At 36.3% G+C, this 24,090-nt stretch overlaps 6 protein-coding genes, 1 non-coding gene and 1 pseudogene across 10 annotated transcripts; 6 read left to right on the forward strand and 2 right to left on the reverse strand.

The window, feature by feature from the left end:
- Positions 1–1,014: 1,014 nt before the first annotated feature.
- SNAP30 (soluble N-ethylmaleimide-sensitive factor adaptor protein 30) lies at positions 1,015–3,931 on the forward strand. Its single transcript, XM_021444045.1, has 6 exons — positions 1,015–1,253; positions 1,502–2,061; positions 2,791–2,884; positions 3,034–3,164; positions 3,260–3,357; positions 3,689–3,931. Exons 2-6 carry the CDS (start codon positions 1,597–1,599, stop codon positions 3,786–3,788), a joined length of 888 nt encoding a protein of 295 aa, XP_021299720.1. The 5' UTR covers positions 1,015–1,253; positions 1,502–1,596; the 3' UTR covers positions 3,789–3,931.
- A 152-nt stretch (positions 3,932–4,083) lies between these two features.
- LOC110428262 (putative inactive purple acid phosphatase 2) lies at positions 4,084–7,413 on the reverse strand. Its single transcript, XM_021444044.2, has 2 exons — positions 6,478–7,413; positions 4,084–5,748 (listed from the first exon to the last, which is right to left on the reverse strand). Exons 1-2 carry the CDS (start codon positions 7,156–7,158, stop codon positions 4,471–4,473), a joined length of 1,959 nt encoding a protein of 652 aa, XP_021299719.1. The 5' UTR covers positions 7,159–7,413; the 3' UTR covers positions 4,084–4,470.
- A 2,250-nt stretch (positions 7,414–9,663) lies between these two features.
- Positions 9,664–10,821, forward strand: LOC110428401 (CLAVATA3/ESR (CLE)-related protein 10). Its single transcript, XM_021444249.2, is given in 2 exon segments — positions 9,664–9,946; positions 9,949–10,821. Coding segments are annotated over 2 exon segments (342 nt in total). The 3' UTR covers positions 10,008–10,821.
- A 1,223-nt stretch (positions 10,822–12,044) lies between these two features.
- LOC110428309 (uncharacterized) lies at positions 12,045–14,569 on the forward strand. Of its 2 annotated transcripts, none has more exons than XM_089785605.1 (11): positions 12,045–12,298; positions 12,380–12,527; positions 12,617–12,688; positions 12,764–12,835; positions 12,985–13,056; positions 13,135–13,278; positions 13,367–13,447; positions 13,561–13,632; positions 13,702–13,791; positions 14,193–14,264; positions 14,351–14,569. In XM_089785605.1, the coding sequence occupies exons 1-11, from the start codon at positions 12,220–12,222 to the stop codon at positions 14,439–14,441; spliced, it is 993 nt and encodes a 330-aa protein (XP_089641731.1). In that variant the 5' UTR covers positions 12,045–12,219; the 3' UTR covers positions 14,442–14,569. The 2 variants fall into 2 exon arrangements, with proteins under 2 accessions (XP_089641731.1, XP_021299791.1); XM_021444116.2 differs by having other exon boundaries at positions 12,205–12,298; positions 13,720–13,791.
- A 201-nt stretch (positions 14,570–14,770) lies between these two features.
- LOC110428302 (pentatricopeptide repeat-containing protein At5g66520 pseudogene) lies at positions 14,771–17,218 on the reverse strand (annotated as a pseudogene).
- Positions 17,200–17,273, forward strand: TRNAT-AGU (transfer RNA threonine (anticodon AGU)). Its single transcript has one exon. It is a non-coding gene; the product is annotated as a tRNA-Thr (tRNA).
- A 355-nt stretch (positions 17,274–17,628) lies between these two features.
- Positions 17,629–20,053, forward strand: LOC110428304 (heparanase-like protein 2). Its single transcript, XM_021444107.2, has 9 exons — positions 17,629–17,835; positions 17,934–17,970; positions 18,050–18,230; positions 18,313–18,467; positions 18,546–18,779; positions 18,881–19,070; positions 19,164–19,289; positions 19,399–19,498; positions 19,591–20,053. Exons 1-9 carry the CDS (start codon positions 17,629–17,631, stop codon positions 19,912–19,914), a joined length of 1,554 nt encoding a protein of 517 aa, XP_021299782.2. The 3' UTR covers positions 19,915–20,053.
- Positions 20,054–21,051: 998 nt separating this feature from the next.
- On the forward strand, positions 21,052–23,984 carry LOC110428307 (uncharacterized). 3 transcript variants are annotated; one of them, XM_089785622.1, is made up of 6 exons: positions 21,052–21,124; positions 21,816–21,913; positions 22,002–22,262; positions 22,364–22,799; positions 22,989–23,070; positions 23,148–23,984. In XM_089785622.1, exons 1-6 carry the CDS (start codon positions 21,099–21,101, stop codon positions 23,337–23,339), a joined length of 1,095 nt encoding a protein of 364 aa, XP_089641748.1. In that variant the 5' UTR covers positions 21,052–21,098; the 3' UTR covers positions 23,340–23,984. The 3 variants fall into 3 exon arrangements, with proteins under 3 accessions (XP_089641748.1, XP_021299786.1, XP_021299788.1); XM_021444111.2 differs by having other exon boundaries at positions 22,002–22,211; XM_021444113.2 differs by having other exon boundaries at positions 21,059–21,076; positions 22,002–22,211.
- Positions 23,985–24,090: the final 106 nt, after the last annotated feature.

Here is a 24,090-nt window from a genome sequence, read left to right on the forward strand (position 1 = left end):
TTTGTTGTTGTTCGATGGCCAAAGAGGTGTCCATGTCCCAATTGTCAAAGTCCAATCAAGTGGGGCTTGTCCTAACATAGAGATATTTTCACTTGCAAAAATGATGAGAAACTTTTACACATCTGTCCTTTTTTTTTTTTTCATTTAAATTAAATTTGTTTAGTTTTCTTCTCTTCTGGTAAATTTTATTTTATTTTATTTTCTCAATCGTAAAAAAATTAAAAAAATAAAATAAAATAATAATGTTAATTTTTCGAATAACGAGAAAGTTACTTTTATGAATTCAATAATAATTATATTCTCATGTCTTACAAGAACCGCATTCTTATGCAATGATAAGCAATGATGATATTTCTATTTTGATTCTCGCCCACTTTTTTTGGTGGTGTGAATTGTCATTTTCTTGAGAAAATCAATCTATAATTAAAAAGTGAATCAAATTATCATTTATTTTTGAAAACAAATTTTGTTATTCGAATCGAATTACAACGTTGGTATTGATTTTTTTTATCATTATTAAAAAACAATAAAAACTATCATAATTAACAAATAATAAAAATTTATAAAAAAAGAATATTATTTTATTTGTTATATAAATAATCTAAATTTAAGGGTTCGACTATTCATAAATAATACGAAAATAATACATTAGAATCAAATTAAAAAATGTTAGTACCTCTATTAAGATTACTCATCTTTTTTTTTTTTTGACCTATTGTAATTAAAAAATTATCTTGTCTTTTATTTTTTAATGGAAATATTTTCTTATTGCAAAGATAATTCATATAATGGTCTTAAAGGAGTTGGGCCTGACATGGCCCAAATCAAAACCCAATCCCTGTCTCGCGGCTTGGGCTTGGTACGCTAGCCCGTATAAGAACAAAATCTAAAATTAGAAAGGATAGAAAGGAAGCAAAACCAATATTTTATTCCATAACGGGGAAATGCAACAGAAATTCAAATTCCAACGGTTCTAAAGAGGGAGACCTCCTGCAGTTTTGGAGGTTATTGCAAAGGTGGCTTGCTCTCCTTTTCCGGGGCGCCTCCCATCTGTTTGATCAAAGAGAGAGAGAGGATTGCAAGACAACAAATAAACTATAATCAGAAATAAAAAGAAACCCTCTCCTTCTCTTAGTCTTCCCTATTTCCTGATAACTTCCCTTTTGCACACAAACCCAAACTTTGGTTTTCCTTCTTGGGTTTGTGTATCAAGTTTTCGTCCTCATTTTTGTTCAATTCCAAGTTTTTCTGAGGTGCCCTTTTGTTAAATTTGCTTGAATTTGTTGTTTTCTTCTTTAGAAATTCTTTGCATGTGATATAGTTAAGTTATGGGTCCTTTCCTCTTTATTGCCTGATCTTGTTCCTTTCAGATTTGGATGGCATTCCCCATTAGTTAATCAGCATCTCATTGTTGTTAATTTATTATCTCAGTTTTCTATGCCATGTTTATTTGCCTCATTGTGCTAATGATAATTGGACGTTACAATCTCTTGTTTCTCAGGTACCATTTTGTTGAAGAATCAACTTTCAAGGTGTACCTATCGTTTCCTTTCTTGGATTTTAGATTCCTAAACAGGCAATTTTACACTTGACAAAATGTTTGGATTTATGAGACCTAGGCAGAAGTCAGTGGACCCACCAGCTGCTTCTGGTGGTTCCACCCCATGTGATTCTGACACTGAAGATAACAGGAATACTACTACACCTGCTAGAAGAACTGCTTCTGAGCCTGTGCTCTTGGTCCCAGATTTCAACGATGATGACCATGGAAGAAGAAAGCAAACTTCAGCATCCACAAGGCCATCGCCAGCAAGAGATCGAGATAGGTACAAGAATGATTTCCGCGACTCTGGAGGACTACAGAACCAGACTATGGAAGACCTGGAGAATTATGCTGTTTACAAGGCTGAGGAGACAACAAGTACTGTTAATAACTGCTTGAAGATTGCTGAGAATATCAGAGAGGATGCTACAAGGACACTTGATACTTTGCATCAACAAGGAGAGCAAATTGAAAGGACCCACGCCATGGCTGTTGACATAGATAAGGATTTGAGTAAGGTAGGTTCTATAGTCTTGTATTTTGCTGCAAGTTTTGTACACAAGATCAACATGAAGGGTAGATGAAGAATCTGGAAAATATAGTTAAAATAATGGAAATTTTTGAACCTTTAAGACTATTTGTCAGGATCATTTTGGAAATCGAAATGACACAACGCTCTCTGATCTGCATTGAGATTTTATCATGGTCTGGATGTTAATCATTATTGGCCTCTTTAATTGCCGTTATACCAGATAAAATTTTGTTTTTGACATGATGAAGGAGCATGTGCATCTGTTCATGGTAGGGCTTTAAGTTAATGAAATTGTCTGAGACTCAAACATAGAATTTCTATGGCTTAAGCATGTGTTTATGTACTGGAAAGTGTATACTTTTGATGCTTATAAGCTTAGCTATTCATACCTATAAAGCTGTAGGTAAACATGTTGCCTTATCTCTTGGTCGATAGGTGATTGATGCCTATAGTCTGCTGGTATTTTGGATCATATGATGTTATTTGATTCTCTCATATGGAAAGCCAGTCGAGCACTAGACGCAATCAGATGATCAAAAGAACCAGATTATTCATTGAAAATAACTTGTGATTGTAGTTTGGAAATAGACTAGCACTTGATGTTCTAAGAACTTTCTTCCTTTTTACACTCAAACCCTCATTTACAATTCATATTGTTGTTTCTTGTGTTCTACATTTCCTGTTAACCAGATTCTATAAACTTTGAAATATTCAGGGTGAGAAGCTTTTGAATAGTCTGGGCGGCATGTTTTCTAAGCCTTGGAAGCCAAAGAAGACCCGAGATATTACAGGGCCTGTAGTCACCTCAGGTTTTCTTCATCTCATACAACTTCTTCAGTCCCTTCGTGTACTAATTTATTCAAACATTTTCCCTTTATATGGAAGTTGTTAACTGAAATATGGGAATGTTTGAAAGGTAATTAGAATGACTGATTGTTTATTGCAATGCTTTTGGCAGATAAGTCATCCAAGAAAAGTGAAAACCATAAGGAGCAGAGAGAAAAGTTGGGTCTGGCTCCTGTACCTAAAGCTAAGCCAGGAAGTAAGACGCTTCCTCCTGAACCAACTAATGCCATACAGAAAGTTGAGGTTAGTCTCTATGATTGTTGAGCTGGGTGTATACTTATTTTTTTAGTAAAAATTCTGCAATGGGGCTATAAGATTAATGGGTGATCTAACACCAGCTTGAGAAGGCAAAGCAAGATGATGCACTCTCAGATCTAAGTAACATCTTGGGTGATCTCAAGGGCATGGCTGCGGAGATGGGATCTGAACTTGACAGGTCTGTTATCTCTCTCTCTTATCATGTCCAAGTACCAGTAAACTTCTGCACTGCTTTAATGTTTTTTAAATGCCTTTTGTACTGCTTGAAAGTATGCATTTCATGGCGGCCTTTTTCTTGGGTGAAGCATGAGGGTTTCTCAGAATAATTAAAATAGAAATCTTAGCCATCTAAGTTGTGATAAAGCTAGGCATGTTTCTGACATTCCAGGTTTCATGCTTGTATTTCTTTTGCGTATTTACATCACATTCCCAGAACCAGATTATGTCTTTCCACCCATTCTCAGTTACACTCTGTCTTATATTATGTGAAATGATTTGGTAAACTGCAGACAAAATAAAGCTCTTGATCATCTTCATGATGATGTGGATGAACTGAACTCTCGAGTGAAAGGTGCCAATCAGCGAGCACGTAATTTGCTTGCCAAGTGAAAGGTTACAGAGCTTTACCAAATTTTGCTTTCCATGCCTGTATTTAGCAGTCTTTAACTAACATTTTCATTTTTTTTCCCATTTTTTCCCTCCCATCGGACCAAACATTTGTCATTCCGAATTTACTCCATTGGTTTGAATGGAATAACACAAGATTTTTCTTCAGTTTCCTTCACATATAATCTTCCATTTTGTATTTGCAATCTGTTGGTAGAAACCAAATTACTCCTCTCTCGCATTACTTCTGAAAATTGCAGTTCAGTTAACCAAGTATGAAAAGTCATACATGTTACAATGAAGTGAAATATGCCATGGAACTCTTTAATTCACAACTATTGAGGAAAATGTTTAATTTGTACCTGATATGAGATTCACTATACACAAATATTTGTCCTTAATTCGACACGACGCTGAAAAAATAATACATGTTACAATAAAGTGAAGCATGTCATGGAGTGCTTTACTTCAGAACCATGCGAGAAATTTTGTATGATTACAAAGGTTTAAAGATGTGAAGTACTTCAAGGCACCGTACGGTGTATCCCAGCTTCTTATCCTTGTCAAAATAGCACGAGAGTATCATTGTGAACCACATAACAATGTGTCACTGCAAATAGGTTTGAAATCTTGAAGCTCACACCACCACATCTCCAACCACAGAATGACGTTTAACAAAATCTCTTCATGTCTCCTCACTTTTCACGAGAGTCCAGCTCCTTCCTGAGGCAGCTCGTTTCCTAGCATGTGAAACAAAACCAAGAACATACCCCACAAAACCCCCAAGAACCAAGACACTACCACCCCAGACATAGTGTGAAAATGAGTGCTCCATCGCCTCATCCTTAAGGAAGGCACCAACTTTACCACTGTCACCATCACCACCATTAAGAACTTGCCCAGATGCTAAAATCTCAACCATGTCATGCACCTCCCCATCATGGTTTCCTATGAAAGAAAGTATAAGCTTCTCTTTTGTAGCAACTAATCTAGTGTACCCAAACTCACCCGTGCGGTACAAAGACCTCTTGGGTTGTGGGTAGACTGGGTCATGTGGATGGTCTGGTCTAGGTTCCCATGTTGGTTGCCAATCTTGTCCTGCCATCCCAATCACAACATGGACCGGTAATACCTCCCAGCTCTCCCCCTTTAACCCCATGCTTCCACATGTGAAGTTCTTCAGTGGACAAAACCTCTCGTATCGGTGAACATGGCCCCACAATGCAAGGGTCACATTGTTTTTCACAAACAAAGGTTCCAAGTGCTCAAGCATTCTCTCTCTCAATGGGGCATCTCTACTTTCATAGCTTGTAGTGTACATTGGCCTATGCCCTTGAACTATAACAAAAGGGGTCTTTGTCCGATCAACTGACTCTAGATCATACTTCAGAAAATTATATTGGCTGCTTCCAGGAAGGAAATTGGTTTCGGTTGACATGTACACAAAATGAACTGTCCCCATATCAAATGAGTAGTAAAGGTTTTGGGTAGCTGGAGCACGGGTTCCAGTTGGTTCTGAAGAGTTGCCAGGCATATGGAATCTAAGGCTATAAGGCACCCCACATTCACCACCCCCATCCGTTCCATAAATTGAATTGGACCACTCAGGTCTCCAAGGCTGTGAAGGCCAATCATATTCATGATTACCAATACACACATGATAAGGCACCTTGGAGGCAACAGGCTCGATTAGGTTGAAAAATTCATCCCACAACCAAGAGTAGCCTCTTGCATAGCTGATATCCCCAATATGGGAAACAAAAGCAGGTTTGTCACCAAGAGCTTCAAGATCACGTAGGATCCACTTCATGGTTGATATGCTTTCATCTTGTGTACGACTAAAGGTTAAGTATGGTGTAGCAGTTCCCATGTCTCCAAATAGGAAAGCTAGTGTTTCCTTTGAACTTGCATCCCATGACACAAAACTGCGGGTTGTGCTCCAACCTTTGGAGTCACTTCCAACCTATCACAAATAACATATTTTTTTGTTCTTAGAAGGTGACAAATGGAGTAATGCAAGTTATCATCTAAATTAACTGCTAAAGTTGAATCCAGAGTACACCATGACTTCAAGGACAAAGATGGTTTTTCATTTTTGCTTAGTCCTAACAAGCAACAAGAGTACAATATAATAGAAATTAACCAGATAAATATACGATTTTCACTTCACATAGACAGATGAATCAACTTGAATGGATAATTTTATGCAGCTGTCAAAGAAAATTATAGCCAACCACTTCTAGGCTTGGCAGTAACTAGCCACTTACTGAAATCATTGGTTCAAACTTCAAATCTAGGCATCCCAACCCTACTCCTTCCTCATGATCAAAAGCAAACGCCTATGTAAGCTACTACAGGGCAAAGAAATGGAAAGAGAGCAATTTCATGGTAATGCTACAAAACAATTTAGTTCACCAACAGTAGGAGCTCAGCATTTTTCCACAGCCATTTTAAACAATATATTTAGCTATTGAAAATGAACTTTTTTTCTAGTTAGAACACAATCTAGTAGAACATTTCCAAATTTAGCAACAAATATGCCTGCTTTGTTATTTCCAAATGTAAAAGACATGATTATCAATGCTATAATCAAGTAGAAAATATGGTAACTGAGCAAAACCAGGTTATACCATGATATTAATCTAAAAGCAGCATTTACAATCCTTTAATCCCAAAAACAATTAAATTTTACCTGATAATAATATTTGATTCCACCCTTTAAACCCGACATGACAGCATCAAATATCCAACCAGGATCCCTCCACCCAACGCTCTCATTGGCTGGTGCATGACACATGTCTTCCCTCTCATACCTCCGCGCACGTGCCACCGCCACGTCACCTTCCCACTCTCCTTCCTTCTCCCCATACCTCACGTGCCTCTCCTCCGAATCCTCCGCGACGAACATCATCCGCATCTCCCCTTCCTGACCCGTCCACGCCAAGTGAATCTGCTCCGGCCCTCGACCCGACTCGAACCCCACCCTTTCCGATTCCGCCAACAGATGATCCGTGCCCGGGAGGGGGTTATGATCCTGATCGTGACGGTCCCGGTTGACCTCGGATTCGGACCATCGGAAGATTCGGAAGGAGTAGTTGGAGCGGAGGGAGGTGAGGGGTAGAGAAATGGAGCCCGACCCAGATTCCCAAGTGGGGGAAGAGGAAAGGAACTTGTAACCGATAAAATTGTCGTGCGATGAATCGGGGGGCGAGTAGAGGCCGAGCCAATCGAGTTTGGATGGCGAGTCGATGCCGGACCATTGGATGAGAACCTGGTCGCCGGATTTGGACAGGGTTTGGGGGGAAACAGTGAGGATGGGTTTGGATTGGGTTTGGGAGAGAAGCGAAAGGAGGAAGAACAAGAACAGGACCATGGCGGACACTGGAGAAGAAACGATGAGGATTGCTGGAAGAAGAAGAAACCAGCTGAAGTATGGCTGAAGTATGGGCTTTGAATACTGCTAAAGATAAAGTATACAGTACCGTTTTTGGGAGAATATTCTAATGTTTGGATATCTGCAATGATTTAGTGAGTCTTGTATAAGATGTAGAGTGCAGAGTTATCCATACTTTTTTATTTCATCAATTTTGCCTTATTCTCCCAAAATAATGTGAAATAAGATAGAAAATGTTTATAAATGCTATGAATTTTCTAGCATAAGAAACCAGTATACAATAATAATGAATCGAAATCAAATTGCCACAAATGAAATGATTAATGAAAATTGAGATGGGAACTAGGTTGTTTTTTCAAAAGTATGTCCTCCCTGTGTTATTTTATTGAGAATAATTGTTAAGTTTTCTATATAAGTAAAAGATAAGAAAGATGTTGGGGTTATAGCTAAAAGTATTCTTTCACTTAATAAATACGTTATTTGAATTGAAAAAGTGAATCTGTGACAATTAATATCAGATTTTTTCAACTTTTCATTATAAGATTTTTATAAAAGATATTAAAATTAAAGAAAGTTAAAGATAAAGATAAGTCTTCAATGTAATAACGAGCGCTGCATAATTAGATAAAATAAAATGAATTTTGAACTTATAAAAAAAAGATTTTCTCGATTGAATATATATATTTTTTAAATTAAAAGTATGGATACATGACATTGTCACCTCGTAAAATTTTTGTAGAAAATGATTAGGAAGTTAGAATTTCAAATAAAAATGATATCGTTTTCATTGGCTACTTTCAATGGTAGATTTAGCTTTGGTTCGGGTTCATTTTTTTTATATATATAAGGTAAGGTAGATATTAAAAAGTCACTTAGTCTCTCTACACATATGAGAGATAAATTTTTGTAAAATAATGAGTGACAATATTAGAAGGAGACTAAATAGTGCATAGCAAAAAACAAATTAAGGATTGAAATTTTAAGTCAAAGTAGGCAAAAATATCGAAAATGGATTAAATAAAGTAGAAAAGGATTGCAACATAGAGAAAGTTTATCAATTTATAATGATATGGTCTTCATCTAAATTAAGTTTACTACCTGTTCACAAGTAAATTACTTATTTTTCCAATTGTCGTCATCATCATCATCATCATTATTATTATTATTATTATTATTATTTAAAATTTAAATCAAAATTATATGAAAATTTATTAATTTTAACTCTGTTTAAAAAAATATTTTTTTCTTGACATTTAGGTTTAACTATTAATCAATTATTAGTGTTTTCGTTAATTTGATGACAAGATAAAAATAAAAAAATAATTTTATTTTTAATTAATTTTTAAAATTATATAATTTTATTATTTTTTATTAATTAAAAAAGAAAACCTCTCTAAACGGGGAGCCCCATGCTCCCTTAACGAGCACTGATCGGGCTTCCCTCCTTGGTTGGTGCTGCCTTTTCTTGGGGGCTGTGCTCATTTTTTATTAATTTTTAAAAAAATAGAATAATAATTTTTAAAATTAATAAAAATTTTATTAAATTTTATTAATAATATTTATACTTTTTAAATAAAATATTTATTTCGAAAATTGACGAATCCGACTAAAACTTAGGGAGAGATATTTTGTCCTTACTATTATTATGCATCAAATATTTCCAGTTAAATTACTGTTAGTTCCAGCAGACTGATCAAACATCCTAACAGTTCTACCATCAAACTTACCCAAATGTTCGTCTGGGGGAGTAGAAAGATAAAACTGGAACAGGGGTTTGCAGTAGGGTGAAAAGACAGGAGTGGACAATGAATGAGAGGTTCAGACCCTGTTTGCTCCATGTTTCGTCTTTTAACCCTATTCATTTCAATTAACATTTATTACTTTGTTTGCTCGAATGACTAATTAACATAGCAGGAGTACCACCCACCCCAATTTATCTCTGCAGCACCAAAGACCTCGGATATTGTCAGCACAGGCTTGAACATGGAGTTAAAACTATCAGGGAGCTTAATATGATTCATCAATGTTAGACAAAAACCTGTCTGATAGTTTACTGTTTTCCAGGGTTTCTAGAATGAGGGGGGAGTGGTGGGTAAAAACTCGGAGAAAAGGACTTGGCCACAGCTTGGTATCCGGGTTCAGGACTTTGCAAGGGCTGGATAAGTTAGTAGATTCACAGGGGGTTCAGCAATTGTGCGGTATCCCAGTTTGTAACCGTACACATACAAGAATACGTGACTAATTTGATGAGAAATTATGAAATTTGCCCCCACTCGCCTCCCTCCCTTAGCTAGCTTGTTTTCCCTGGTCAATTATATCTTTTCATGTGCGTCTTGCTTTGCATTAAAGCCCTCCCGCCCATCACCATCTTCCCTTCTCTCATCTACTTCCCCTGTCGACAATCAGGTTTTATCCCTTCTCCTCTCTTCCCATTTCTCACGAACCGATAGAACAACAAGAACAACGACGCTCATCTCTGGCCTCATGTCTTGTTACCGCCTTTTGATCTTTATACTTCTCCTCTTCCTCCTCCTCAAACCCTGCACCCCAACTTTGCCACGGACCTCTCCAAGAAACGGCTTGAACCACCAGGTCCACCGCCACAAGGCCGCCAACTACTACCGCTCTTGTGATTCTTTCTCCCGTGCACAGCAACGGTCTCTTTGTTTTCAGCTTCAAAGAATCCACAAAATCCAACCTAATTTCTTGCCATCATCATTTCTGCCTCCAATACCACCACCGCCACCATCCGAACTCAATGAAATCGATCAAGATACGGTGTGGAGAAAAGACTTGTCCCCTCAGGGCCCAACCCTCTTCATAACTGATCCTAGCTCCACTCATCATCTCTCTCATTCACCACCACTTTGTCCATACACCATCTTTTCTACCAAGTAACCTATATTCTCCCCAAGATTTTGCCTTTCTTTGCAATTCTTGTTGCCTTTCCTGCATGGAGTTTCAAACGCAGCTGCCCTTTTTTTCTTTCATTCTCATTTCCTCCATTGGATACTGATGGAAAAACAGAAGATGTCAATTCAGCTGCAGCCAGCAGTTATTACCAAGGAAAAGAACCCAGACGGCGGCGCTTAGGCTGCCGTGATCGGTGCTCAGATTTAGTAATATTATTAGACATTAGCTAATTTCTTGTTCTGTCTTTCACTGTTCTCGTTACAAGACTATTGCCATTTCCATACTTGTTTTTGGATTTCTATCCTATGTATTTTGGGGGGACCAAGGCAGCAAAAACAAGCCAGGAAATGGCGTACCGTTGCTTTTGTTTTAGTTAGTATATGGTTCAAATGAAAGGGAAGGATCGAAGGATATGGGGGGAGTTGGGATTCAAGAGAAACCCATGAGTTTCATTAATGGACCTTGGAACTACGAAGGAGATAATATTGGTAGCTGTCGGACAAGATGACCTCTCTTTGTGTGGAGCATAGCTTTGGCAATAAATACCTTGATGCAGTCGTGTTTCTATAACTTGCTTCAATCTATTACTTATATCTATGCTTTGTAATTTTTCTTGCTAGGGGGTTTAATTATATACTTTTTCCCTTGTGAATATTTGTGTTTTTTTTTTTTTTATAATTCTTCTTGGTTGAATTAGCTATATTTACCCAATTAAATACTATATACTTTAATAAATTTCATCTTTGCTTCTCGTGGTTTCAACTTTTCTCATATAATACTTTATTAATTTTTTATTGATTAGCATCTCATGGATAATTTATTGTCAAATTGTTAATTTTACTTGACAAAATTACAAAATACTCTTTTAAATGTGAACAAACAAGTTAATTTTAAATTAAAAATATTTTGATAATTTTATTAAATAAAATTAACAATATACCTTTCGTGAAATCAGAAATTATTCCCAAAATTTTAATAAAGAAAAAACGATATTCACATGTTGGTAATTATAAAAAAAATAACAAAGTATTATATAAGAAGAATTAACTAGCCGAACAATCTTATGATCTTACACTCTTTAAATTGGTAAGGCTTTTTATCAATTCAGTTACTTAACCAAGCAATTATAGGAATTAGGGCTTTTACTATAAGTAGGCTGAATTGATTTATTAGGCTACTGGGGGTAATGGCTAGAAAAAGTTTCATTAAGAAAAGCTTATGAATTAATTAAAGAATTATTATACTACTTTCTTCTAACATGCAAATTAATTAGAGAATCAATTAATGTAATTAAGAAAATTAGCTTAGTAATTTAATTTTCATCTTTTATTAAACAAAATATATGAAACACTCTATAAAAAAAAAGGGGGAAAAATAAATGTAGAAAGCAAGTGTTTTTTCTATTTCCAAATAGCCATGCACTTAATGCAGTACCGGGAATTTTGGTACAAGAAAAGAAATAACTAAAGTTCATAATTTAACGTTAAAACAATAACAATAACTGATATAAAAATTAAAATAATATAAAATAAATTAATTAGAATATAACATCAATTCTTATATAACTATTTTACATAAAAGTAAATTTATGTATTTAATGTTTCAAAACAAATTATAATTACATTCTTTAATTTTAATTCTTTTTTATATTAGAAAATAAGAGGAAGCATGCAACGATATTTACTAAATCGAATATTCAAGTGCTTTAAATTCTTAAATATGATTTAAAAAGTTAAAAAATTTTAATTAAAAATAAAATATAAATTGTTTTTAGATAAAATTCTTAAGTATTAAAAGAAATATTAATGTATAATGGAGAGTGAACAAAACCGCGCCACATGGGATCCGACCGAACTGCCGACGTTGAAAAGTATGTATGACCGGGCCCACAGTTCTGCTTCTCAACCAATAAGAAAAAAGAAAATTTAAAATGAAAAAAAAATCGACGAAAGTAGCAGGATTTCCATTTCCGCGTCTTCCTCGAACGAACTCAAACCCATGCTGTCTCCCACCTGCAGCAATCGGTGAAGAAACTCGGATTTCCAATTATTTAGAACTTTCCTTTGAATTCTTTAACTATGGTTTCCTTCTTCAATCTCCAATTCCCGTAAAAAGAAGGGAAAAACAATGGCGCGTTTATTGCCTCTGTTCTTCATTTTCTCTCTGTTCTTCAGCCTCTCTTCTTCCAAAACTCTCAAACGCGACGGTGATTTCCCTGATTTCCTTGATTAAGATTCATTTTCTTCTTTGTTTTATTGATTTTTTTTTTATTTTGGGATTTTGGCAGTTAAAGCATTGAACGAAATTAAGGCGTCGTTGGGGTGGAGAGTGGTGTACGCTTGGGTCGGTGACGATCCTTGCGGTGACGGAAACCTGCCGCCTTGGTCTGGAGTCACATGCTCCCTCCAGGGTGACTATAAAGTCGTCACCGAACTGTAATTTTCCTCGCTTGGTTTTCAAATTTAATTACGTTTATTTGTTTTTCTTATTATTTTATTTATTTTTTGTTCGTTTAATTTTGCAGGGAAGTTTATGCAGTGTCGATCGTCGGGCCATTTCCCATTGCGGTGACGAATTTGCTGGATCTTACACGACTGTACGGTTGATCTTTTAGCTTATCATTGAATTTGTATTTTCAATAAATAATTTATTTGTTTATTGCATATCGCAGTGATCTGCATAATAACAAGCTGACTGGACCGATCCCGCCTCAAATCGGACGGCTCAAACGTCTTAAAATACTGTATGTTCCCCTTATTTTCTCTCAAAATTATGTGTGTTCTTCAGCTTCATACCTGGAATCTGAGATTTTGGAATGATGGGTACTTTTTGTTAGGCTTTTTGAACTTTGATTTGATGTCATTCCTTTGCTTTTCTGTTTGTTTGGTTTAGTAATTTGAGGTGGAATAAGCTACAAGATGTACTTCCTGCTGAAATTGGTGAACTTAAGAGTCTAACACATCTGTAAGTAGTAACTGCTTCAATAGACTGTTGTTTTTTTTTTCTTTTTTGATTTCATACTAGTATGGAATTTGTTTGTAGGTATCTGAGCTTCAATAGTTTCAAAGGGGAAATCCCCAAGGAGTTTGCAACTCTACCAGAACTTCGCTATCTATATCTACATCAGAACCGTTTTTCAGGGCGTATTCCAGCAGAGCTAGGCACCTTGCAGAAACTTCAGCACTTGTAAGATTACTTATCTCCATCAATGCATGATCATATCCGTTGAATTTTTAGGACAGACATCCGATCTAAACATGCCTTGTTTTTGTAGGGATGTTGGGAACAATCATTTGGTAGGTACTATAAGACAACTCATACGAACTGATGGTTGCTTCCCATCACTTCGGAACCTGTGAGTTCATTTCAGTTGATGATTCTTGGTTTTTCTTTTTTTTTCAAACCCTGGGTTATATTGAATGAATGGCTTGTCGCAGTAACTTTTGTTTGAAACTTTTTGGCATGTAGTTACCTGAACGATAATTACTTAACGGGAGGAGTTCCAGCAGAGTTAGCAAGCCTGACAAACTTGGAAATCTTGTAAGTAACAGCGGTTTAACCTTTGGGGATATGTTAAAGAGTGCTCCGGTCTTAACTCTGATTTGTCAGTTCTTGTATGGGTTACAGGTACCTATCCAACAACAAACTGTCTGGAGTAATACCATCTGAAGTTGCTCATCTCCCTAGGTTGACTTCTTTGTAAGTTTCTTGTTTGACATTTGTGATGCTTTGTATTTCTTCCGGATCTGTCTCTGGTTTTTTAGTTTCAATTTTACATGAATCGAGCTGCCTGGATTTTAGTCTGTGAGTCAAATAGACTCTTCTTAAAAGCTTGGAGCATCAACATCTGAATTGATGCCTCTTTGTCAATGGGTTTGCCTTATCTGCCAGCTTTCTGAGCTAATTTTGCATTTTGCTGTCATGTTTGCTGGTTGGATCTAAGTGGCATGCTTGCTTCTTTCTTCAATTAAGAAAATTACGACAGACTACAGCAATCTATGCTATATGCATGTATCTGGAGTCTTGTATACAAAAATGCATGTCGGTTTATGAATTTGTCTCCGCACATGTTCTTATATTTGATCTTATTTGAACTGCAGGTATTTAGATCACAATCAATTTGCAGGAAGAATTCCTGAAGCACTCTATAAACATTCCTTCTTGAAAGAAATGCAAGTTCTTTTCAGCACTCTGTTCCTACAAACTTACTACTCTTATAACGTCTGTTAATTGACAATTTACTGTACTTTCTTTACAGGTACATTGAAGGAAATTCATTCCGGGCAGGAGTGAACCCAATTGGTGTCCACACCGTCTTGGAACTTACGGACTCGGAGTTCCTAGTTTAGTCAAAACCAGCAATATAGGATTCTTTATTGTTATGTCAATTTTGGGAAATTGTGATCATATTTGCCTTGACATTGGTTTATCTAGTTCTCTGGCAATGGAAATCTTAATGTTTACCCACTGAAGGAAACTGATAGAAGAAGCAGGCCAAGGTTTTGATTGGTTAAGAGTATACCTTAATTGTTTTCTTTTGATTCTGGGGTAAAACAAGATATCTTAGCTTCTGCCATAAAAGAGACATTTTATCATTGGCCAAGACCAGGAATAGCACTGTTATCACAATAAAGTGACAGTGACGGGTATGCTGCTAGTTACAGGGGAGCATCTGAACTTGTCCTATAATAAAAAATGCCGGCCAAAATCACCTAAGATGAAATGAGAAGAAGCGCTCAGACAACAAGCTAAACACATGTTTAGGCCTTTGACATGGAGCAGATCTGAAATGTATGATTACACAATTCAAAATGACAAGATCTGATCAAAAAAGGAAAAGTAGCATTATAGGTGACACTGACATGGATATCACTATACCAGCTATAAGCGTATACCTTTGGAGTCAGCTGCGTGAACACTGCATTTTTACCTAAATTTGGCTAACAGGGTAGGAATGTAGTGGTGCACATAGGAACTATTGACAAGGGGGAAAGGAGTATATTGGCATGCCTGGTGCAACCAGCACATGGAAAGTCAGATGGAGATGGCTTTCTCTTCACCAGACAAGAGGATCTCCAAGCATTTATCATCTTTTCTTCTGTAGAATTGTTGAGCCCCTCCTTACTGTCCATTACATTTGATGTGTTGTCCACAAACCACCATTTAACTATGTGAAACTCCCATAAAACGGTGACTCTTAACTGACAACACCCACTTTGGGTCCATAAAAATCTGGAGAACTGTCGGTATAGATTTGTTCACAGATGCAGGTCTATAGACCCTTCATTCAACACCAACATTTGGCTGAAGGTATACCAAAAACAACCAAAAAACTAAACTGTTGCTGGTGCTTCATTTGTTACATGCTATGCCCAACAGTAACTGGTGCTGCAACAGGTAAGGGCTCAAACAGTCAGCAATACTGACTAAATATATATTGTCCTGTAATCCATTTGCTTTTCTAACTTTTCCAAAATCAAGTGTATGTCTTCCATTTGTGGGTGGCTTTTCTCCCCAGCAATAAACTCATGAACTACTCCATTGATCTTGACAGAGCTGCAACCTGGTACCTTATTCACACCTCGGTTTTTCATCATCTGTTTTATTATTTTGGCGTCATAATATTTTCCTGAGGCAGCATAGAGATTTGAGAGCAAAACATACACCCCACTATGATCTTCTAGTTGCATGAGCTTCTCAGCTGCAACCTCAGCCATTTTGGATTGTCCATTACTACAGCAGGAACTCAGCAATGCTCTCCAGGCAATGGCTTCATCAGAGGGATTGCTCGAATCGGGCATTCTTCGAATTATTTTATTTGCTTCTTCGAAGAACCCACCTCGGCTAAGTAGGTCAATTATACACCCAAAATGTTCACTTTTAGGCTCAATGTTGTACACGTTACACATTCTATCCAGTATCGTTAGACCTTCAAATGCCATGCCAGAATAACTACAAGCGCTAAAAACAGCAATGAAAGTAATGTCATCAGGCCTCACTCCATCCTTCTCCATTTGCCTAAACAGTTCGAGTGCACTTTCTCCATCTCCATGCATCGCCATCCCAGAAATCATGGCGTTCCAGCTTACAACATCTCTTTGCTGCATTCCATCAAACAACTTTTTAGCTATATCCAAATTCCCACATTTTGCATACATATCTAGAAGACAAGTACTCAAACGAAGACTCAATGAAAATTTTTGTTTATCCAGATACTTATGAATCCAAATTCCAGTATCTAATGCACCTAAATGAGCACAGGCACAAAGAATGCTCACATATATAGCCTCATCAGGCTCTATATCACTCATCTGCATTAGCCTGAACATATAAAGACCCTCTTTAAAACAATTATTTTTTACATATCCAGAAATCATAGCACCCCAAATTCCTGTATCTTTCACAGGAGCCTCATCAAAAAGCAATCTTGCAGTGTCAATATCACCTATTTTCCCATACCCAGAAATCATAACTGTCCATGAAACAAAATCTGGCCACGGAATCTCATCAAAAATGTACCTTGCTACTTTCACATTATCAAATCCACAGAACATAGCAATCAGAGCATTGCCCACAAAAATATCAAACACAAAACCCAATTTCAAGCAATGACCATAAACCAATTCCCCAAAGTAAAAATATTGCACCTTAGCACAAGCTTTCAACACATAAGGCAGAGTATAATTATCAGGGTGCATGCCCTTATCCAACATGTTATTGTAAAGTTGGATGGTTTTAAAGATTTCACCTTTGAGAAACAAAGCTTTGATCATGGTGTTGCAAATACAAATTGTGGGGTTTTCAATGCGTTGGAAGAGGTTGCAAGCATAGGTAAGGCTCCCACGATTTGGGTTTGCGCAGAAAGCTAAGAGCCTGCTTAAAGCAAAGCTGTTGGTGCCAAGACCACACGTGATTGCTTGTGCATGAGCTTGCCTTAGTTGGTTCATGTTCTTGCATCTCTCCAATAGTTTTAGGCATCTCCTGCTACCGCTTGACATGAGTTTGACGGCCACCTCCCTGTGCCTACTAGAAAAAAAAAGTAACCATCAGCTGGGGCTTGGTTCTCGACACAGTGTTGACTTCATCATTTGTTTATCACCGTCGACAGCTTTCGTAGCTCAGTTGGTTAGAGCACCCGTTTAGTAAGCGGGAGGTCTTGAGTTCAACTCTCAACGAAAGCAAGGTAACCCTTTTTCTATCTTTTATTTTCCTTGGTTTTGCCATGCAAGAGTCCTAAACTAATACTAAAACCAAAGTGATAAGCATTAGTTCAATTTGACTTGACATGAAACAGTCAAGTTCATAGATTCACAGAGATTCTGATTTTTCATTGTTACATATATATATACAGTTCAATTCGACTTGATATGAAACAGTCAGTTTAATAGATTCACTAGATCATAATTTCTTCATTGTTATCAATTTTTAACGGACTCTTGCCATATTTATATAAATCCTACCATATCCAACAACATTACTTGTATTAGTTTTTCAGATCCCTCTCCTCCTGTTAGTTTTTCAGATTTTGTGATGATGATGGGTTTCAAAGGTTTAATTTGTTTCATCATCCTTCTTTCATGTCTGTCGTTCTCATCGGCAGAAAACGTGAAAGTTTCCATTAGAGCAGCAACTACAATCGCTAGAACAGATGCTAACTTCGTCTGTGCTACGTTAGACTGGTGGCCAACAGATAAGTGCGACTATAATCAATGTCCTTGGGGAAAAGCTGGACTTTTCAATCTGGTAAATTTATGTATATAGTTATATTTGAGTATATGTAAATTATATTATTTTACTTAGAAATCTATAACCTTTTTCTGTGATATTATGTCCGTTTGCAGGATTTGGAAAACAAGATTCTAGCAAGTGCAATTAAGGGTGAGTTTTAAATTGCTGGTTTTCATTGTTGATGAGAATAGTTTTTTTTTAGACTAACTGTGGTGAAAACTACTTCCAGCATTCAATCCTTTGAGGATCAGAATCGGTGGTTCATTGCAAGATCAAGTGGTGTACAAAGTGGGAAACGTTACGAAGTGCCCTCACTTCAAGAAAGTCAAGGATGGTTTATTTGGATTCTCCGAAGGGTGCCTTCCCATGGAAAGATGGGACGCGCTAAATAACTTGTTCAACCGAACAGGGTATACTAATTTTTTTATTTATAGTATTTTTTTTTAATGTTGAGATCAATGACTATCTTTATTAATCTCAATTATAATGCAGAGCAAAGATTACATTCGGATTGAATGCTCTTTCGGGAAGAAATGAGTCTAAAACTAACAAGGGTCTTTGGGTTGGTGATTGGCGTGTGGACAATTCCAGGGATCTGATGAAGTATAGTATTAAGAAAGGATACAAAATCGATTCATATGAATTTGGTAACTAAGATTGATTACTACCTGAAGCTTTATATTCCCTTTGTTTTGGTTCAAATTCTGATCAGTAAATTTTGTCAGGGAATGAACTCTGTGGGTCTGGGGTATCTGCAAGGGTAGAGGCTAAGCAGTATGGTAAGGATACTATAGCACTTAAGAATCTAGTAAGAGAGTTGTACCCAGATCCCAAGACTCAACCCAAGATCTTAGGTCCTGGTGGATTTTATGACGAGGAATGGTTTGAGACCTTCCTGAAAGTCACAGGACAAGATGTTCTTGATGGAACCACACACCATATCTACAATCTTGGACCTGGTATACATACTGCACTAATTCATTCATGTTTCTATATATATCTTTTATGTATGTACGTATGAATGTATTGTTTATTTCCTTGATTTGAATGATGCATGCAGGTGATGATCCGAAGCTGATTACAAAGATTCAAGATCCATTTTACCTGAGTCAAGTTGCTCAGACATTCAAAGATGTTGCTAAGATCGTCGAGAAGTTTGCACCATGGTCAGAAGCTTGGGTTTCAGAATCAGGTGGTGCTTATAACAGTGGTGGCAAAGATGTGTCCCGTACCTTTGCCAATGGCTTTTGGTGGGTCCCTTTTGTTTCTCTCAGCCATTAAAATTTTCTTCCTTTTGCAGCTTAAACAGTTTGCTGATGATTCACTTTTCAAATCTTAAACAGGTATCTAGACCAGCTGGGTATGACATCAAACTTCAATCACAAGGTTTATTGCAGACAAGCTTTGATTGGTGGCAATTATGCTCTCCTGAACACTACAACATTCGTTCCAAATCCTGATTACTATGGGTCAGTATCCTGATGATTTCCGTAGCTATTTTCATTCTTTTTTCTGGCTGAGTTTAGTTGCATTAGCCTTTTACCATCTGCTGATATTGGTTTGTTTCGTTCCTGCCAGAGCTCTCCTATGGCACCGGCTTATGGGAAGTAGAGTAATCTCTGCAACTCAGGATGTTTCTCCACATCTGCGCGTGTACGCTCATTGTGCAAAACAAAAGGTAAAGCTTATACTTTGATCAAATCTTCGTTTCGTTTACTTGATTTCTGATAGAAAAGTTTGATCAATTCCTGTTCTGTCTGTGTGCTGCAGCCTGGGATTTCCCTACTTTTCATCAACTTGTCAGGCGAGAAATCCTTCGAAGTCACCCTTTCCAACGCCATAGACATGCAAGTTAAGCCCAACTTCGAGTTCAAAGGCTCCCAGAATAGGGAGGAGTACCATTTGACTCCCGCAGATGGAAACATCCAAAGCGATGTCATGTTGCTCAATGGAAATCCATTGAAGCTCAAGGGTGAATCCGATATTCCGGAACTCAAACCTACGCGCGTGGATCCTAAGACTCCCATCTCCGTTGCATCTCACTCTATCGTTTACGTAACTATCAAAGACTTCCATGCTCCAGTCTGTGCTTAGTTATTCCACATTTTTTGTTTCTTTTTTTTTTTTCAGGAATTAGAGCTTTAGGCCTAATTTTTTGTTAAACTTTCATTGTTATTTCATATTTTCTTTTTATTTAGAGTGAAATAAGATTCGGAAAAGTTATTTTTACGTATATCATAAATTCAAAATAAAAAAAATCAAAATATACTGTTAATGAACGATTTTTGCTGATATATAATGAAACCCAAAACCGATTTTCTTTTATTAATAAAGTTTAAATGAGAACTATAATTGCATGAATTTCAAGTTTAATATCATTCGGAAAGATAAGGTTTGTAGTAATATAAGAATATATATATATATATATATATAAAAGTAAATGTATTTATTTGTTATATTTTAATTATGATCATTTTAAGTTATTTTTATTTGATTATAGTTTTCAAGTATAATTATAAATTAATATGAATTTCATCTCTATTGAATCACCTCTATTAAAATCATTCACTTGACTTAAAATTCTTTATTCATTATATTTCTAAAATTTAATAATTGATAAAATCTATCCAATCTATAACTAAAAGTTTTAATCACATTCAATCCCTATCTTCAAAAAATTTTAAATTTCAAAAAAATAATCACTATCTTTGAAAAAATAATTCACTTTGTTCAGAATTCTTTCTTCATTATAATTCTAAATCATAACCATATTTAACTCTTTTTTACAAAAAAAAAGCTTGCCAAGGAACTATAAACTCTCAATTATTTACATTTTAAACTTTATATTATACATATATATATAATTTGAAAACAACATTAATAAATAATATATATTAATTGAAGAATCATGAACAATGCAAACAAATACTGATACCCAAAAAAGATTCTTCAGAAACCTTTTGGGAAAAGAAACCTTCCATAAAGGTGTGTAAAAGATGAAATAATATAAATAAATCTTACTATTTAAAGAAACCCAAATGCATGAAGGGAAAGAATACGTTTCTTGGGTGACTGCACCTTTGAGATCCAATCCGACCTTTGCATGCAAGGCATAATAACCAAACCTTGCTTGCTTTTGTCTTTGCCTATGACTTACCTTAACAATTCTTCCTTCCTCTAGGCTTAAAAGCAAGCAGCAGCAGCAGCACCCTCCCACACCAATTCTTTGCTCAGAAAACAAGTTTGTGATATTCAGGTGAGGGTCATCTGAAACTGTAATGGAGGTTTTGATTAAGCAGATGAGGTAAAGTAGTTCTACTTTCTCTTTTTGGTAAAGCAATTGGAGTTTCATTAAACAGAAAAGCTGATTACATGGGTATTTCCACCTCTCATTCAACATAGGTAAAAGTAACATGGGACATTTTCTCTTTGATTTTTCTCAAATTTTTCCATTGTATCTTGTGAATAACTTTTGTTCTCACGGGTATTTAATAAAGTTAGCAAAATACCTTTAATTCAAAGTTAATATATTTATTTTTATTATTTTAGTAGGTAAAATTAATGATCTAGTTTATTATGAGAATAGAAGTTATACGCAAAATATTAACGTAAAAATAAAAATTATAATAAGTCACATGGAAGAAATTGAAATCACGAAAAGTGTAAATGGAATTTACCTTAAATATAAACCCTTTTGAAAGTAGAAATCAAATACCATAAGCAATAAATTTCTGCACTGTTTATTAAGACCAATAGCTGATTGAATTCCCCTAGTTATGTTTCTGACATTAGAAATACAGGAATTGCAGTAATCTTGTATGGAAACTTATTGCTTACTGAAGTGAATAATATAGGGAAAAAGAAAACTAGCTGTGTAGATAAATTTGAGCAGAAGAAGTAAAAAATTATATCTGCTTGGAAACTTTCCTTTCACCGTGTGTAAGTTGTTGATGTCCTTAGGGATCTGCTGCCATTTGACTGACCGCTTGTGCCAGGGGACGACTTTCTGGTGCCGTACGAGGAACAATAGGAGAGTCGAGCAGTGTTAGAAACCAAAGGCTACCACCACAAAAAACTAAATCTTTCAAAGGAGGTAGCATTTCATCCTCCATCATCATTTTAGAGAGTTAAGACATAAAAGTTGAAGCAACAATGACAGACCTGAATTTTGGGTTTTGCAGAGAAGAGAATCCAGAACTGGTTTCAGAAACAATTTTCTCGTCAAATGATGAGTTGGAATAATGATTCAAACCATAATACAGAGCAAGTAGTTGCAGTTGCAGCTGCTGCATATGTCATTGACAGGATTGCAGAATCAAGCATCCATGATCAAAAAAGGAGCAGTGCAGGTCTTGAACCGTCTTTGATCGAGGATAAGAGCAGAAGAGAAGGTAAGATATTTTCCATACTGAAACCTGAAATTGTATCTGAAAGATTCTCAGGTAAAGATGCAAAGTGTGAGAAATAGAACCCAGATATCCATGCAACAGAGCATTACGAATTTCTACATGCTGCTGCTGCTTAACAAAAATTAAATTGGCAGGTGAAGGTTCGATGAAAGGTTCAGAGAGTGCAGAGAGCAAAGTGCCAGTAACTGATGCCACAGATGGAAAGGCGACTCGACCTGCTCCATCATTTAATAGACCTCTTACTTTTGCAGATCACATTGGCAGCACTAGCAGCACAAAACCCAAAAGTAATCAGAAACCAGAAAGTGCAGCGCCAAAACCTGATCTCCCTACCAAAAAACGTGAAAGGGCAGCACCAAAACCTGATCTCCCCACCATAGAACCTGTAAGCACAGCACCAAAACCCGATCATCCCACCATAAAACCTGGAACTACAGCAACACAACCTGAACAGCCTCCTACCTTTACACCTGCGGCTCCAGTGATAGAAGTGAAAAGACAGAGTGCAGCAAGGCCAGAGACAAAAGCAGAGGAATGGGAAAAGGCTGAGATGGCCAAGATCAAAGAACGGTAATCATCCATTGGCAGCTTATTAAGTACTATGGTATGGTACCAACCAATTAGTAGCAATATATTAAAGCCAGAAGAAACTCAACTTGTATTGAAACAACAAACGCTTTGCCAACATTAAAAAGTCCATCTTCAATTCAACAAGCAATTACTATTATATCATCTTCTTCACTAACAAATAGATTACAGGTATATGAAGTTAAATAGCACTATACTTGCCTGGGAGGAAAAGAAGAAGAAGAAAGCCAAAAACAAGCTCGGCAAAGCAGAGGTTGGATTTATTTCCCTTTTTTTTCTTTAATTCAAACTAATTCTTAGAAACTAACAGCTTATTTCTTGGGGCACCAGAGTGAATTGGAGAAAAAGAGAGCACGAGCCTTATCCAAATATCGGAATGAAATGGAATATATCAAACAAGTGGCAGAAGGAGCAAGAGCGCAGGCAGAGGCAAGGCAAAGAAATGATGAGCTTAAAGCAAAGGAAAAGGCAAACATAATTAGAACAACAGGAAAAGTTCCAAGGACATGCTTCTGCTGCTGAATGTAATTAATTATGTAGAGTCATAAGTTTTAAGTCACATATGTAAAAATCATTTTCACAATGCTGTGACTAACTCAAGCATGCCAATCACAAGCCGAGACATCAGTAATTGAATGGTTTAACACTTGCTTCAATGAGAAATTACTTAAAGGACCTCAAGTAGTTTTACTAAATCTTTCTACCAATTTATGTTTGGTATGAACATATATGAAGACATATAGTAGCTGATACAGGAAATATGTATCCTATTGTCTTTAGAGTTCGACAAGACTGTATTACTCAAAATCAAATCATATGTTTAGAATGCTAGGAATATGGTGATCAATTGCAGAATGAGTTTTCTCTTATTTTGATTGTGAAGGAATTTGAATACTCTCCTTTAGATATTAAGTACGAAAGGAATGGCACATGTAGAAGGTAATAACTAGAGAGCTGAACCATTTCAGTTGTTCATAAGATGCTAGTACTAGATGTGAGCCCAAGTAAAAACCAGGACAACCCCTCCACCCCTTTTCCTTTGAAATCACCATCAACATGAAGACTGAACCAAAAACTATGCCATTTCTGCATTCTGGTACATTTAAAAAACCAGTTAAAAGATAATAGTAAGTAAAGCCATAGAGTCATCATGTTAAATGCTGCAATAAATCATAATAATTCTCAAGGGCTAGAAAATCAAGCAACTAGCAAAACCATTTACCTGAACTCTAAATCAAGCATGCAACAATTTGAAGTACCAGATATCTTATAT

This window comes from Theobroma umbraticum, unplaced genomic scaffold (genome assembly GCF_002168275.2).
Source record: "Theobroma umbraticum cultivar Fairchild unplaced genomic scaffold, ASM216827v3 scaffold_31.0, whole genome shotgun sequence".
Taxonomy (NCBI): domain Eukaryota; kingdom Viridiplantae; phylum Streptophyta; class Magnoliopsida; order Malvales; family Malvaceae; genus Theobroma; species Theobroma umbraticum.